We start from the raw sequence: 18215 nt of genomic DNA on the forward strand, positions 1-18215 counted from the left end.
TCAAAAGTGGGATGCATCACATACATCTGAAAACAAAGAAGGCTGGAAATACACTTAAAGTGTCTCCTGGGATCAATGAAATGGCTCTACATTTGGGCATCTCCTTGACCAGCAGAATTACTTTCCAGAAGGCAGAGAAAATTTTCCTTTTATCCAGTGGATCTTTTCTGTGCTTCTGGTGGATCCTCGACCCTTTGTAGATACCTTATAGAGAGATATTTTTGCAGCTTCCCTCTGTGGAGAGAGACCTGCCCTTGGGCCTGCACCCAGCCTGATTCAGCCAGCGTGTGTATGAGGTTTCCTTCCCCGCGAGGAACATGGCAACAAAGACCACCAAATGGAGCAGGGCCCCTGACACCCACAAGTCTCCTACTGCACAGACAGCTTGTTGGGCAACTCTCCACCCAGCTGCCTCTAGGTCCACCAATGTAAGAGAACTTATGTCCAAGTTTTGCCTCTTAGAAAGTCCAACTTCCCTAATAGGAGGTCCGTTCTTCCTGATGGCTGCTATTTGGATGAGGAGGAAATAAAAGCCTAATTGTAGATTATCTGTACATTATCACTAGCGCAGAAAAGTCAGCACAATGTCTTCTACACGAATGTGATGTGAAGGTCACACAGGCACTTCGTATTGAAAGACCCCAGAAAACCACAAGAATAATTGCAGCAAACTGATCTAATGCTGGTACCATGGTACATGCTGACAGCTGGTTGGTGTTGTTTATTCCTTCTGGGTACACACTGGAGACAACCTGAGGTGAGAACATTTTGTGTTGAGCTGATCTCATCCAGACGAGTTCACCTGCATCCTCTTGGGAACAAGATGAGATCTGAGGTAACTTGTTATGAGCTTCAGATGGAACAGTTTTTCCTATTATTTGCTCTGAAATATTGCTGGCTTTATTTAATCATTCACATAGGGAAAACATTATCCCAAAATGAGTAGGTAGGAAAAGCACTCTGTGCAAACATTTCTAACTTACAGTGCTCTGATATTTATTCTTCTGCAATGCAAGATGAATCCATGTATTTGAAGACTGCAAGATCCAACACTTCTAAAAATAAACCTGATGGTTGCATGGAAAGCCATCAGATTTTTTTCTTCATTAAAAATCCTGATATGGTTAATGAGGCAATGTATTCTGTCCAAGAAATATCCAAAATGAATTTACTACTTTTTCACCCCCTGTAAAAGATATTTTAAGTAAAAGATACTAGATTCCCTGTAATCTTTCATAAAGGGTTGCTATGGATACTTTGAACAGGATAAGGGGCAACCCAAAGAGTCAGGATTTTTCAGAAAAACTGATGTTACAGGAGTAGTGATACATGTCAAGGTGAGAGAGGACACAAGATTTAAGAGATTTCCAGTCTGCCTTTGATTTTTAGATATGGCCTTCTGAATGGCAAATCCTTTGGCTTTAACTCATGTTTCTCAAGCTGTGCAGAGGAATACTGAATTTAATCAGACTTTGCAGTGAATGTCTGCTGTAACTTCATTTCCCCCTGGAAACACCCAAAACTTGGAAATTATCTTTAAAGACATTAAGAGTGGATTTCAGTTTTGCTTTCGCAGAAGGGTTCCCACTTTTGCAGCCAGCCTCTCTCTGCAATAAGATCAAAAAGCCCAAACCACAACACTGCACCCTCATGCTGAAAGTTCACAAATGCTCAGATGAGTTCAGACAATGCAATAGTCCATTGCCAGTGTAGACATGATGTGCCACTGATGAAGTTTTGATGTCAAATATGGTCAGAATGACTGGTCATCCCAAGCACCAACAGAGCTGAGTGAGCTACACTGCTGTCCTGGCTTTGCTTTTCTCCATGTTTTCTTGACAAAGCCAGCTTCTTTACATGCTTGTCCAAAATAGGGACATGGTGTTTAAAGATAAGAAGCATGGATAAGATAAGAAGCATTATGCTGATCTCCCCAGAGGATAACCACTCAGTATCCTCTCTGCTTCTGGAGACATCAATGATCTTTCATCCAGTCCTGTTAAAGTTGAGGGAATTATAATGTGTTTGCATAGAGATACCTTCAGACATCGTAACTCAGGAACTACTGGTGTGTCCATAGTACATGAAGTCTGTGCCATGACAGTCAGTACATCGGCACACAGGTAATAATCGAAGTGCACAAAATATTACAATGATACCACTTTTGTAAGTGATTTGAGCTTCAGTATTACCAACTTCAGGTGCCACAGGGAAAATGGTATCAGGGACCTAGCAAAAGGACAGGTCCTTTTTGTGAGGGGTCTATTTGATTTGACCTACCAAATGGAAAATTATTCAGTCCCCATTGCAGCAGAGTCATCATAAAATGCCAAGACACAGCTGACTGAAGCTTTTCAGGCTTTTTTCCCATGGATTAGCCTTTGATTGGTCTTACAGTAGACTTTTTCAGGTAGAGCCTTGAGGAGTTCAAGACATTTCCTATGGTTTCTAAATGCCTTTGTAATGAATCTGAAATTCGGGCAGCTGGAGGTCAGCTTCAAGGCAGGCAGAGCTGTCTTCTATCAAGGGACGTGTTTTGAAAGTGGTAGATCTTTCTTTTTTATTAGGGATTAAAACCAAACAAAAATCTGGAAAAACAGAGAGCTAAAAGCTGACCCTGGAGCATGAGCAGAAACACGGAACCATGGAAGTCAGAAGCCAAGTACCAGGTCCAAAACAAGGCTCCTTGAAAAGAGGCACTAAAGCACCCAAAGCATCGAGGACAAGTGATGCGGCATGGAGGGAAAGGATTCACAACGTGGTGCTTTTAACAGTAACTTGGGCGTTACTGGAAGGGCACAGTAGATGATACACGATTATGCTTTGATGCAGGCAGGCAGTTACTGGGCTAGCTGGGGGAGAGGAGCAGAACCCCTGGGATGCCTCTCTCTGGTCATGTTCACAAGCCCATGGTTTACAGGCTTCTGCAAAATGCAGAAGGTCCTGCTTGACCCTTCTAACAAGGAGCGGGGAGAGATGGTTGTGCATCATCACACTACTTTTACCATGGGGAATAAAACAGGGAGTTGAGACCTTTGGTGAGGGCGAAACATGTATAGCAGACAGGCTTTGTTGGTAATGCTTACAGAAAAAAAAAAAAGGCAAACACCAAGATATTTCATTGCATTAACCTTGGACAGAGTACAATGTTTACTGTATTACTTGACCTTCACACACAATTCTAACACAATTGTTTTCTTTCATGTTGCAAAAACAGGGCACTGTCACCTTCACCTCCTAGTTTTAATTCCAACTCAAATATTGTTAGGGTATTTCTAGTTTATTTCATTCTTGTGTGCTGCTGAACATTATAAGAAGCCTATATATATATATACACATATATATATATATATAAAAATCCAATTCTCAAAAAACCATAAATGTTCTTTGGGAATTTTGTGAGGCTAGCACTTATGGGAGGGTGCTGAAACCTGGACAATGCCTTCTGCAGGCTGTGTTTTTGTACTGTGGAATAAATAAATAAATAAGGAGCCACCCAGCTGGGAAGCATCTACCTTGTACGGTTCACTGAAGAGGGAGTAACTCGTGTTAAATGCGCCATCCTCCTGCTGGGCCTCCTGATTTCTCCTTTCCCATTCCTTCCTTCGCAGCACGTTTCTATCCGGCTCGTAGACACTGCAGCAAGAAAGAGGAATAGCTTCTTAAGAGTTAAAAATTAGCAGGCAACATATAAATTAGAGCAAATTTAAAAGTGAAGAACTCTAGTTTGCAGACAGATGGCAAAAGTAAGCAAGAACATGAATCAGATGAATGCCAGTCCAAGCAGGCTGGGGAGGCGCAGGTCTCCGGGAATGCTGGTGCTTTCTTCACACAGAGAATAGATAATTAAATTCTTACAGAAGAATAAAAAAGAAATCACAGGGCAGGATCTAGTCTGTGCAGAAGTTCTCTGCTTGAAATGTGACAAAGGAAATATCGAAGCAACTTTGACAAAGACTGAAAGTACTCTTAAGGCAGATGGTAATTACAGCTATGAGTAAATAGAAATTATGAACATATTTCCACTTATGACATATCCTCTGAGTGTTGTATGAGAATGCTCCTTTTTTCACATGGATGTGTTTCTGTAGTGATTCTTTCATTAACTAGCTCCCTAAAGAGCTGTTAGAACTACATGCTGTAGTGGTTTCCACAGTTAGGCTGCTTCTTCTGATCTCTGTTAATCAGCCAAGTCGTGAAACTACTACTGAAACAATTCCTCTTTCTGATGGATTTGACACTATCGCAACTTCAGAGCATGAATAAATGAATACTGGCATGATAGTGTATGTATGGCTGGTAGAGTGCAGCTGGAGAGAGAATAAAATCACTGCATTACACAACAGTACTAATTTTTAGAAATGAACTAGCCTGGCTCCAATCTAGATATCCAGAATAAAGTATTTTTTTTTCCAGAATTCTAGTTTCATGCATGACAACATAAACCAGAGAACCCTTTCCTCAAATTTCCCAGACAACAACACAGGTTTGCACATTTCAGTCTGTTCTGTTTTCTTCACAAAGGAAAACGATGTGTTTACGTGTTATTTCAGGGCAATGTGACGAGGATGCTGATTGCCTATTTTGCTTAGCTCAGCTAATGCCTTTCTTCTGGCACTGTAAATCTGTAAAGTAGAAATATATATTAATGTCATGTAAGTGTACCATGTGTTAATAAGTAAAAGGTTGTCTTGCTAACTAGCTTCCCAGTTAGCAAAACATATGTTGCATCAGCTACCCACGTGACACTACCTAGTATGCCCCAGGCAAGGCAGTAAAAAGGCCAACAACTATCTAATTCTAATTCAAGACTTGAGAGGATATGTTAGATGGAATTAGTATTTAAAAACAGTGCCTCAGCAGTCACCAAACAGACACAAACTCTCATGTTTACTCGTTAAAGCTGCAGACTTGAGCTGGGCTGCAGAACACCCTTCTGATGGGTCTGAGGGCAGATGCCAAATGCCAGGCAGGGCGCTCGAACACGGAGATTTATTGTGAAACACAGGGTTTCAGTACAGCAGGTTAGAGACAGCTTCCGGCCACCAGTTTGTTTATTCCTCTCACAGGTGGTGGAATTTTTTCTAGTTTTATTGCACATTTTTCATGAGCAGTGCATGTTACTTGCACCGACACCCCCTTTTTGAAAAGAAGTGTCACAAGGAGGCAATCATCAGGGTGGAGTTTTGAGCATGGAAAATGCCTTCCTTCAGGAAGAAGGGGATAGTGAAGGCCACCCCATGGGGTCCCTGTGAGCACAGATTATCTGCTGCACATGCTTCCAAGGCCAGAGGCAGAGAAGTTGTCATTTACTGCTACATGAGCCACGGTCCTCGGTTACTACATCACACTATGTGAGCGTACCTCCATCAGTAACAAGAACCTCTGTCTAAAGTAGACTTTCTGCCACCTTGAATAATCGTTCGCAGGTTGAGTTTTCCTGCAGTTGCAGGGATCTGCAACTTCATCCTCAGCCACGTTTCCTCATTCAGAACCTCTTGACTCTTTGAGATGCTTTGCATTTGGACTCTAGCCTGCAGTCAGAGATGGGCAGCTCCTCTGAGATTAATTACAATACTGATCCCTACCTGATTTCTAGGAAGTAAACAAGTGCAACATTCTTCACGCAACCTTGTACAAATTTAAAATTGCAACAGTGTGATGTTCCTAAAGAGGAGGGACTTTTTTATCCCTTTATTTAATGGAGGTATGTAGGTCTTTTGTATCCCTTTTCTTGTTGATGAAGACACACAGATCTCTGAACCCCCTTCCCAAATGAGAAGTTCACGGTTGGCAATGCAATGCATAACCTGCAATAATTCAGAATGATTATGCAAATGACAAAACCATATGACAATGCCTATATGCCGTCTATAAGTCAGGAAGAGCTACAAGTTGAGAGTTGTATTCCTTTGGTAATACCAGATGGCACAATTTTTAGCACTTGTGGGGCTGCTCCTTATTTGCATGAGCATCATAGCAAACACATTTTCTTGCATGGATGTCACCAAATGTATTTATTTATTTTGGTTCAATGATAATACTGCCAGCTGCTATAATTGTCTTTATTGCAAACACTTCAGTTAATGGAAAATTATTCTTTTTAATATTTTTCTTCCTTCTTTTTTTTAAATTTGTAATTTAAAACAATACCAAAAATACATGTACCTCTTTAATAGTTTACAGTGTTTGTCTGTTCCATAGCTAAGCCCCGAAAAACAAATTCATTAAAATCTCAAGTTTTTTTCCTCATTGGGGCACGTGTGTGTATGTGGCTGATGTATGTATATATAAGTATATATGTTATATGCAAACTCACACATTAGTTTATTGATGAAGAGTTTTGCTAGTATGGGCCAAAATGTTGAAGCAGTTTTGCAAGACTTGGAAACCAAAGAACAGGCAACTGTTCATCTCTCAAAAGTCAGTGTCATTTATATTTGTTTCATACAGGTCAAACTCCAAAAGGATGACTGTAAATAGTTTTAAAGTGGTATATTATTGTTTTTAAAATGCTGCATCTGTTTCAAATTCATGCTTTAAGGACATGAACTAAAGCATGCGTAACAAGTCAAACAGTTACAAAATTTATAGATGAATAAATGTTGCATTATAAAAATTACACTATCATCTCGAATTTAGCCCACTGCTTTAAAACCACGCTTTGATTTATCTCAGCCTGAAGATCTGCCAAGAGATATATTGGACATGCCAATTAATTATGTCTAAATATCAGTGTCTCGGGCTCAAAGCACCTTCCGCACACCATCACCACCATGCGGTCACGGCAGCTCTACCCTCTCTGCTTCTTCTAGAGCACTTCAAATAATTAACTCTCAGGTTATTTTACAGATCAGAATACCAGTGGATCACCAAACCTCTCACAGGAGGTATGCTTATTAAATTTTTATCTGTTGTGATGACTTTTGGACGAATACCATGATGGCTGCCCACCCTTTGGCCGTGCGTGAGGTGGGCATGGCTCCCTGTGAGAACAGCCTGAGGTTCAGAGCCCAGGCCCAGGCACACTGGTGCCTCCTGGGAGGGCAGCTGCGGCACCAGCCTCCCCATAGCAGGGACAGAAATGCTCGTAGCTTTTCTTCACGCTACTCCTGACATCAGAAGAACCATTTCCTTTAGCCCTTAATTAGAAATAGACGGAGTCGGCTCAGGGGACAGCCTAGGAGCAGAGCAATAACCTTACCTGAAAAACTTGGGACTGGATTTAATCTCCTACAAAGTCCAAAGAGTTATGGAGTCTCAGGCTAGGCTGAAGGCAATCATATAGAAAGCGTAAAGTTTTAAGTGTTGAAGAGCTTCCTTTTCTTTCCTTTTTTTTTTTTTTTTTTTTTGTCTCATTTATGTCCCTCAGACAACACTACTTGGAAGTACTCAAACAAAAAGGTCTAATCTCCATGATGAACTGGGTGGAAACAATTGTACCAACATGTCCTCCTGTCCTTCAGTTTTAGGGAACACACAATTTTGCATTCAGAGGAAGATGTCCTTTTCCACAAACTAAAGCACTGCACCTTCTCTGAGGAATTACACGCCTTTGCAGATGTATGGTGTGCATTAATGATGCTGCTCGACCTTTTCAGAAGCCACAAAAAATTGCCACATCACTAATGGGAGATTCACTAAGGAGACTGTTATTTTGCTACAGGATCACCATCCTTGCAACAGCTGGCATCTTTGAGGCTTTAAAAGACATGGGTAGGTAAACTGAGGGCGAGACCATGGGTTCTCCCCTTGCCTCGCATCAGTTTATTTTCTGGCAAAGGAAGGGGGCAGTGACTCAGGCTGTCCTACCAGCATGACAGAGGATAGTGTTACCACACATATACACATACCTGGCGACAATTACTGAACTCGTTACCATTTGCAGTAACCTGGCACCTCACTTTTGCCTTTCCAGACCTTCCAATATAATTTTCCAGTCCAAAGATTCAGTTCATTATTCTCTGAATTGTGAGGGCTTTGTAACACCCAACTGCCCACACATACACACACACCTTCCTTCTCCCTCCCCACGCACATAAATATTGTGATATAGATTTAGAAGGAGTAGCTTGTTTATTTGCCGGTAATGTTTTTGACCCAGGAAGCTGATCTCTTTCACCCCAGCAACTATGTGTGCACTTCACACAAAATTTTAAGAAGCTGAAGTCTAGACATATTCATAACAAAAGCAGAGCTGATGCTTCACGCTAACACACAACGATTTCTTAAATTGGCAAAACCCACAGTTCCCATGGGCTCCTGGTGGGCCTTTGGTAGGGAAAACCTAGATCCCATTTGCAAGGGCTGAGCTTCTTTGCCAGATTTTGTTGACTTCCCCATTTCTGCCCAACCTGACCCTTCTAAATACACAATCGGATTAAGAGGCTCCATACAAAGCACCGTCAGATCACGACACCCACTCCCAGCATCATGGAAATGATGCCATCCCCAAGCTGCCAGGTGCAGTCCCTGAATATCCCCTGGGAGTGTTCAGAGCTGATCATATGCCTAACAAACAAACAAATAAACCCACAACAAAAAAGACAACCCACACCATAAGTGACTAAAAGATATGTGTGTTTCAAGAATAAAACCGGACCCATGAACAAGTTTTCTGTGAGGACACATATATCTTTGAAATTAAATTTTACCACACAGTCATTTCTGAATTATGAACAAAGTTGGAACTGCTTCAAAACCATGAAAAACAGGCAATATGTCAAGAAAATAAATTTTAAAATGGTTTACTGATTATTCTCAACATTCCCCCACAAATTGTGATCTGGCACACAAGTCAATACACTAAATTTCAGGCTGAAGTGAAGACAATTTCTTAAATATTTAATAGTCTAATTCTCCCCTGAATTACCACATTTATGCCAAAGTAGCTAAAGAGAGTAACTCCAGGGAAAAACTTATACAACACAATAAAAAAAACAGTCCAATCCTGATGCAGGACAGTGATTATGAAACTGAATTCAGAATGGAAACTGCATTCTGAATTTAAACGTGCCGCCATTCCCACATCTCTGCAATATTTTAAATCACAAACGATCTAACCAGCCTGAGACCTTGTGAAGGCAATAGCCCCAAACACTTTCAGAAAACAGTTCTAATTCTGACAATTTAATTACAACAATTCAGGTTCTTTTGCTTGCTGAATTGCTGTGCTTAACATGAAGTGCTAGCATTTAATGCCTGTTTTCTATTTTACTGTTCATGTCCATGGTTTTCACCAGCCAATTTCTTGGTACCAGTTCCATTTTCAGCTAAGTATAAATGATGCCTATTTGGGAACTAATTGCTAATGGGTTATGGGGAGCTCTTAGAGATGGCAACCTTACATTTCTGAGCATTAAATGTTTTCCCTAACGACATTTGAACTATAGATTCGATTATAACAAAGGGGCTGCCTTTGATGAACAAGTGGCGTAATCAATAAAATACCTTCCCAGGTTGAAAACGACTCTTTTAGACTTTTTATCTAGCTTAAACAGCAGAAGTTAATTTGAGGATTTTTACAGTATTTTTTCCCATTTACAAACAGAAATGCCGTGGGGTAAAGCAATTACTCTGATTTACTGTTCTCACTTTGATTGAACATAAAGATGTAGCCGGGTCTCAAAAAAGCAGTAACTTAACAAACTGTGCTCCTATCCACAGACAGATAAAGTACCTACTTTGCTATTTCAAAGAGTTTACCTCCAGGCAGCAGCACAGAGCAAACATCAATCAATGACATGTGTCTAAGATGAGATTGATGTTTACTCTCACAGCTTTTCATCTTACATCCAATAAATTATTTTTCCTTCACCAAAATGCCTGGTTAAATTTCATTTTTCACTTTGCGGTATCAGTTTTAAAACTTTAGCTTCCAGCAATTTTAAAGCTAGGATTCATTGATGCTTCAGCTTTTACAGCCTGTTTATGATTTGTATTAACCATGAAACACTGCCGTCCAAACATGAATATGATCAGAGGGAGCTGAGCTGGGCTGGCCGCTCACACGGTGGCAGGTGCAGGCTGGAAGGTGCGAGATTGCTTTAATTATCTGCCTGGAAATTCCAAGTCTGAAACGGGGAGCTATATTTTCAGGGGCAGATATATAGCATCTACCAAACAAATGCATAGATACATATCATATCTGTAAAATCAGCATCTCAAGGCAGGTCTTCTGAGGGCTCATGCTGGGCAACTGGAAGGAACCAAGGAAAGACTAATTGTGGGCGCAGTTATTACCTTATAGGTGCTTACATCCGACATTCACAAAATGTGTGTGGTTTGCATGCAACCTGACTGAATTTTAAATATGTATTGAAATATTGAAAAAACCTAGGGTTGCAACTGAGACTGGGATCTAGGCTGTGGAGTCAGAGCAGTAAACATCACAACAGAGGAACATCAAAAAAAAAAATGCAATTTAGTTCAACATCTGCTTGTACAAGAGCACCTCTTCCAGCTCTGCTACAGACAAATCATGCACATTTTCTCCCCTCAGTGATGTTTTGCCCAATGAGAGAAACTGAGACATAATTCCTATTTTTATTTTTTTTTTTAGTTTCAGGAAAAATAACTTAATCAGATGATACAAATCTACCAGTTCGTACCTACAATATATATAGATATACAAAATTTCACCATTCAGTATTAATGGGCAATTCTATAGTCAATGCCTTACTATTTTCTTTTTGCTATTAAGTGCTGGTGCTCTCTTTTTAGAACCCTGAAACTGCTAGCAAAAATAACTATGAAGATCTAATAACGATACTGAGCCAAGCTAGAAACAGAACATTACTATCACTTTTAATTTTGCACTGCTCTAACAATATCTTGTTTGAAAGTAAATTCATAAGTTAAAAATTCACCACTATTAGTAATCTCACACCTGGAATGGGTAGGGTTCTTTCTCCACAATCCAAAATGATACTTAAAACCTCCAGAAATTAAATGGAGATCTCAGAAAAAAATGCCAAGACTGAAGAGCACAAACCAGACACAGCACAGCTAAGCCCTTTAATTTGATTTTGTTAATGTTACTTTTATGTTGTGACTCAAAAATACAACAGCTGAGGGGATCAATACGGAATCTTTATTTCTGCCTGACACTGCTGGATTCCCTGGGCTGCTACACAAGGCTTTACCTCACTTGGTGATGCCGATATCTGATCCAGTTTCTTCTTACATCGCTTCCCTGCCAGAGATGTCAGACACAACGCCCCACTTGTCTGTTTTTCTCCACAATGATTTCTGCTCTCCATGGCATACTTATGCATGGGAAACTGTTCCAGTTATCATCTGACAAGCCTGTGTGTGTGCTGTTTTTTGGGTTTTTTTTTCCCTTGAATCTTCTTCTTTAGGCTCCTTACAGTCATAATTAGTCAAAAACAATAGCGGGGTTTTTTTTTTTTTGTGAGCCATCCGGCTTATCTCTGTAGAGGATGTACTTGCATAGGCAAATTATTCATATAGTTTTGGTGCATATCATGGAGAGTGCACACTGAATGTTGCAATAAACTGAATTTATTTATATCATTTTGTGATTTCTGGGGATGTTCTGAACATTTTAAATGTAAAGGAAAAAACTCTGGCCTTTTAAAAATCTATTCAACATTTTGCAGCAAGTGCTTAATACTTAATTCAAATTTTTTGTTGAGCTTCTTATTGATGTATTTGCTGAAAACTGGATTTCATTCAATAAAGATCTAAGTGCTAGTTTCAGTGTAAAAAAAATGAAAATAAGTATCCTGAATATTGTGAAAAATCATGGTTTGAGTCTATTATACTTTTCTTGAAAAAAGGTCTTTTTCAGGGGAAAAAAAAAGATCTCCTTGCTCCCATTTTTCTGTAGCAATTTAAATGGCCTACTCTTTCCATGGGGCTCTGAACAGTGATCCATCTTCTCACAGCTAATTGCAGGATTCAGAAGTACACCTAGCACACAAAAATTGAAAGCTCTGTAACTGGCAGAAAAATGTTATCACACAATTCACCCCAGTGCAATTTGACTTAGAGAAGCAAAAGCAAAGACTGTAATGAATCATTAAGGCCCGATGTAAGAGCACTTTGCCACTACAGAGATAACAGTGGTGTCTGTTAGAAAACATTCCTGGCACAGTAGCAAAAGAAGTAAAACTTTACAGACTTCCACAGATGACAAAGGCCAGTAGTTTTAATTTAAGCTGTTAAATGCTTTTGGCACCACCAAGAACCTCTATTAAATGTGAGTGAAAGACACACAGAGATCCGGTACCTAAACTCCTGCCTATATTTATGTTCTCTGCACTTCATTTTAGATCAATTTTCGAAATGATCTGATGTCCAAAAGGCAACGAAATTCAGGACTGAAGAATGGGACACAGGATTGCAGCTTTATGTAGTATTGTACTTTCACAAAAGCCAAAGTACAGTATTTCATTATGAAGGTGTCATCTATTACTAACCATCAAATCTATGACTCATGAAAACATCTATACATGTTTTATTAACAAAGCAACATTTCCAATTTACTCTTACTATAATGGATAATGACTGAAGGTTCATCAGGGTTAATCAAGAAAATGATGTAAATTTTATATTGTATTATGTTTCACTTGGCTTAAAATGGATCTTAGACGACAATCTTTTTTATGTGTTTAATCATGATTTACAGTATTATAGAAACCATACAACAGCCCCAGTGTAAAAAAAAAATATATGAACAAGTCGATGCATAAGTCATCAGGTTTTCATGTATTTGCCGAAAATCACTGCTTGGGATCTTGAGCAGACAGCCACTGAGTTTGGGTTCCACAGAAATGGAATCAATATGTTTTGAGATGTCTTGCTTTAATTTATCTTTCTTTCATCTTTTAGAGATAGATGGAGTCCTTATTACAGCATTTTATATATTACAGAGGAGTCATCACTACATACAGGTAAGGCTGAACTGAGTTTTAAACACATCTATGTTAGCACGTCTACATGATAAAAATAAATTTGACTATGTTAATAACTGCACATGTAGATAAAGCACAACCAAAGTAGTTAAACCCTATGCCAGCTGTACAGATACAAAAAGAATCAGCCATGGTAAATGTCCAAATAATAAATCCACTAAAACCTGTGCTTTTGTTTATAGGAATACCTGAAATGTAGCTCACTATACAAAGAAATTGTGATTGTTTTTACCAATAGTTTGTATCAGAGTTTGGAAGCATAAAATCTCATTTACAGGGAACTATGAGGTTCCATCTTCATTCTGTTCAACTGAGGTAGAACAACTAGAAAACGGAACAAGAGATATATATGCATATAGAAACCTAAACCTAAATCACAGTCTAATCTAAGTATCTATCAAGTGCCTACATAGATGGCTTGCTTTCACGGAACAAAAAAGACCACTGTAAGAAGTCTGGGCTCAAGAACCCAAGAAAGTTGTGGTTCGTACATAACTTTAAGTTACAGTGAGAAAATGCTTATATAGAGGAGGTTTCACTCTCCTTGCACAAGAAGTTAGTACTCGCCAAACATACTGCATTACACCACACAGCTAGCTAGCTTATCTAAAATACATTGTATACATTTAAACTCCAGTGAAACGCAATTTTTTCCCAGTTCTTTCTTCTGAAAATGGAGAATGTAAAGTGGACCCGAGGTTTATGCTTGACCAAATAACAATATCACCACATATCCTTGGAACCTGCAGAAGAAAAGTGCACAGCACACAAACCATATGACTTCCAGTTTCTTAATCATTATATCCTGCTTGCCCTGTGCGGCTCTGTCATATTTTGACAGGTTGCCTCAAGGGATACGCAAAATTAGGAAGATAAGTTAGCCAAAACCAGCATACCCAAGCATAAGATAATAATTTATGTTCATACATGAATACAAATTCATACACGTTAAAATTATCAAAAAGTTAAAACTTTTATGCCCCTATGACTGGTATAATTCATGTAAATGTCTTTACATCTGCTAGTCTCAATTCATTCTGCCTATGAAGATGGCTAGAACAAAACTCATGCTGCCCATATTCTGAACTGCACGGGGAGCATCCATGTGTTCCCTTCCTTAAGCACATGCAATGGGAAGTGAAAGATTTTATCTCTCATTATAGAAAAAAAAAAATTGAAACAAACATCTTTTTGTAGTTGTTTTTGGTTTGTGCCTCTCTTGGTACTCTGCTTCTGCTTCAGAAGAGGGGTGATGACATGGCCCTGTCACAAACCCAAAACAAAATGTAACATGTTTGGAATACAAAACTCCAAATATAATAAAGCGCAAAATAAGCTCCTGTATTTTAACTCACAAAAACAGCACAACTGTTCAAGTGCCTCATTTTTTAAGTAGGTTACTTTTTTAAAAAATATTTCTGAATCTGAAGGTAATGTGATAAAAACGACAAAAGATTACCCAGAAGCATTAATGGCGGCGATGGATGCAGAAGCCATTCCAGAGATGCCCGTGCAGAGACGGTGCCAGACGGGCAGATGCCGTCTGTTGGAGGGACCAGCCTGGTTCCAGTCCAAAGTGGGGAAGCGAGTGACCTGATGAAGATAGATCCACCGTCCCCTCACTATCTAACAGCTGCCTCGCCCTGACTGCTTTCTCTCAGTATATTTTTGCTGCAGCAACAACAACAAAAGCTTACAAGAGAAAAACATTTTATTTTTACTGTATACTTTATTTGAAGTCCAAGTTCACAAATGCATATTCATGTTACAGTAAATGATAAGGAAATAATTTGCCTGTATGGTCTAAGGTGCAAAATTATTCAGTGTTTCAGTTTGAAAGTGGTAAGAGGTATCTAAATTCTATATCTTCTTGTAAAAGCGTTTAGAATAATACATACAGCTGTATGCACTATTCTAAAAGCACGGGTTGAGGAGATGTCTACAACATTTCTATTTGAATCTTCTGTAGCAAAGGTCCTATTCTATTATGCTAGAAACTTAGAAATCTTTGGGTCATTTATTTCTGTAGTTTTTAAAAATGTTTCAAAACATTGGACTTCAGTTTGACCCTCTCTCACTCCAGTGTTCAAGAACATGCAATGTGCTTGCTCTCCCAGAAAGCATACTGAAGCTGGTTTCACGGGAACAACTAGGAGGACTAAAATCCTTCTCTAACAGGTTATGCATAAAAAAGTGCCAGAATTTCATTTTCTCCTGTTTCACTAGGATCATAGAATATAACCAAAAGGAGTTAAAAAACATATTTTTAAAAAAGAGGGGTGGAACAAGGCTAGATGGCAATTCCCCTGCTTTTCCAGTTCAGAAAAGCAAACAGACTGGTGATGCTTAAGATACAAGAACTTCTGCAATGAAAAAAAAACATATATAATAATAATCCATACAGGAGGAACCCATCCTGCATCTTTGTATTGGCAGATTATCAACCCTTGATACCAAAGTCCTCTGAGGATGGGACAGGATTGGAATGGACAGGATTTTGAAGACAAGGCAAACTCTGCCCTGGTCACTATCCATGAAGTTCACTGAAACTCATATTCATATTTCTAAAAATCCAGAACCTCTAAGAATGCTAATCCTGCAGTATGGATTTAGATGTTCACATGCTCTCACGCTCTCTAGTCTTAGAAGTGATGACAATCAAAACCCCCGCAGTAGATACCCAAATTCTTGTTAAGAAGTATCATTTGAACCTCTTGGAAGGTGTTTAACATTTTAAAGACACAGAATGACACTGGCAGATCTAATATCACATTTTTCTTTTCCCACCGCAAGCCAGCACATCTCTGTATGTTGCAGAGGTGGTGTTCCTGGAGTGGGCTGTGACACAAGTCATCGATGGTGTCAGTCCATCAGTGTGACTTGTTGGCAGAAACCTGAAATAGTTCTGAACAGAAAAGTGAAGGAGCTGCTTGCTGTCCCCTCCCCACCCTGCTGCATGGTCCCTACTGTGGGGAAAAAATTACATGGATGAGGGTGGGAGAGAGCGCAGAACTAGACCACCGCGGGTGAGCTTGATTTTTATTTGAATCCAAACAAAGCACAGTATAATTCACCCTTGGTAACTGTAATATCCCAGTGCAAAAAAAAGTAAACAGAAGCTGTTATTAACGAGAGATTATTTTGTTGCTAGCATGACGTGTTAAGCAGAAAACTGCTACTACATTTAGTCTTCCTTAAAATCCTCCCAAGTAGCAAGGCTGAAATAGCTTCTCAGTAACAAAGGAAATGGCAGAGAATTATTTCCTTCTAAGTAAAGCGAAAGTCTTAGGTAAAGATACTCCATTTGTGTTCTTTACTACAAGTAAAAGAAAATAAGCTCAGTGACTTTGTTCCGTTTAAAATTTGGGGTTGTTTCTTGTGAAACTGTGAAACTATTGTAACACCCATGTTCAGCTTTGCTGAGAACCAAGATAATATCTTAGTAACTCAATGACAAAGGGCAAAGATCTCAGAGTTTTTACATAATCCGAAAGAACATTTTGCTGTTCCTGACATGGGAATACCTAGCCTGCCTAATTTGATACTAATGACAAAGATAAAGAAAACTTTATTAGAATCTCAGGAAAGAAAACATGAAAATTATAATGCACTAAATTAAAAGGAATTGACTAGTTGGGTAGACATAAGTATCAAGCTGAAGATAAACATTATTTGAATTTATTAATTTCAAATTAATCTGTCCTCTAACCATTTAAAAGCCTAGGTTTACCATCTTATGACATATCTCATTAAAATACACAAAACAGAAAAAACATACTGCTCTGTGTACCTCCCCGGGGCCAAATGAAACAAAACAGATATTCCAGAACTTCACTTCTCTTAATGAATCTACTTGCTCGAATGCTTGTGAAAATGTATAACCATAAAATGTTAGCTGACTCTTTGAAACCAAAGAGAAAAGCACATCATACCATTAGCAGTCTCCCACTTCCAACATGGGAACCATTGGATTGTGCAGAATATTTGATATCCATTGTCAGGAAAGCTTGCAAGGAAGAGCAGACTCTCTGGTATATAGCTTCAAAGCCACACAGAACTTCCAGCTAAAATACAACAGCCATGTAAAGCTACATCGGTCTTAGGGAGGAGATACAAGGCAGCAGGTTCCCTGAATCTGCTGTGACTCAGAAAGTGTCCTGCAGCAGAAGGACCAGCTGAATGATTCATGGTTGCACTTGGTTCCCATTTTAGCAACCATAGCACACAAAATGTCATCTGTCCTCCGGGTCTTCTTCTCATTCTGTTCCTGTTGTCCCTGTCCTTTTGATAACAAACTTCATCCGAAACTGACCTGCAGCTGGGCACTGAGAATATGCACACAGGGAGTGGAGTGTCTGGCCTGGGGACCTCTGCTGTATGAAAGAGCTGGTGTAGCCCAGAAAAGACAGATGTATAAAGGAGTGAGATATGGGGGAAAAAAAAAAAAAAGGTTTGTCTGGTTTAGAAAAGAGAAGACTGGGAGACACATGATAATGATCTTCCCACCTATAAAAAAAAACTTGTTGCAGAGCAGACAATGATGAATTGAATTCTGTGTCTGCTAGGTCACACAACTTAATTTGCAGCAGAGGAGATTTAGATATGATTTTAGAAATGCTATCTAACTTTAAAAGGAAAGGCTAGAAGAGGCTGTCTGTCTACTCCACAGCCTCCTTCATGGCTTCTTTATTTCAGAACAGGTTGGTCAGTCCTCACCTCGACCCTGTCCCCACCAGCAGACAGTTATTAAGTTGTTCCTTCTCAGACAGGTTCAATATACAAAATAAACAAGAACAGGAAATCTTCATGCATTGAACAACACAGCTCCCCCCCTGGCGGCTCTATCCAGGTGAGCAACACTGCCTTACAATATTGTATGGGACATCTTTCCTCCATAAGTACCTGTCTGTTAGCACTTACCCAAGTTAAGACTAGTTCTCTCCAACTATGAAGACACTTTCCTGTGAGGAATATGCACCAAACACAGATTATTTCTGGACCGGGGACCTATGGAAGTCCCTGTGCAGCTGCTCCACAACCTTGAGGGACTCACATGTGCTATAAAGGTTGGACTCTTATCTGTCAGGCTGGCCTAGGTGTGCTTGTCCTGCCTCAGAGCCAATGGATGGAATAAAGATTCTATACAGCCCAGCTTTTGAAATAATTTGTTGTTGGTGGTGGTTTTGTGGTTTTTTTTTTAATACATGGGCTAAAGGACAGAGAAATTTTCCTTTCTTCAGTCACTGAATTCAGAAACTGATCCATAAAATGTGAAAG

At 39.4% G+C, this 18215-nt stretch overlaps 1 protein-coding gene across 1 annotated transcript in view; it reads right to left on the bottom strand.

Annotated features, from left to right (window-relative positions):
* Positions 1-18215, bottom strand: part of AFF3 (ALF transcription elongation factor 3) — a gene marked incomplete at its 3' end in the record, with an annotated part of 327228 nt that overhangs the window by 275196 nt on the left and 33817 nt on the right. Inside the window, exon 2 of the mRNA XM_082057341.1 lies at positions 3516-3636. Coding sequence (XP_081913467.1) covers positions 3516-3636 — 121 coding nt within the window. The remainder of the gene's footprint in view (positions 1-3515; positions 3637-18215) is intronic.

Source organism: Streptopelia decaocto, assembly GCF_964273445.1.
Source record: "Streptopelia decaocto genome assembly, chromosome: 1".
NCBI classification, from domain to species: Eukaryota; Metazoa; Chordata; class Aves; order Columbiformes; family Columbidae; genus Streptopelia; species Streptopelia decaocto.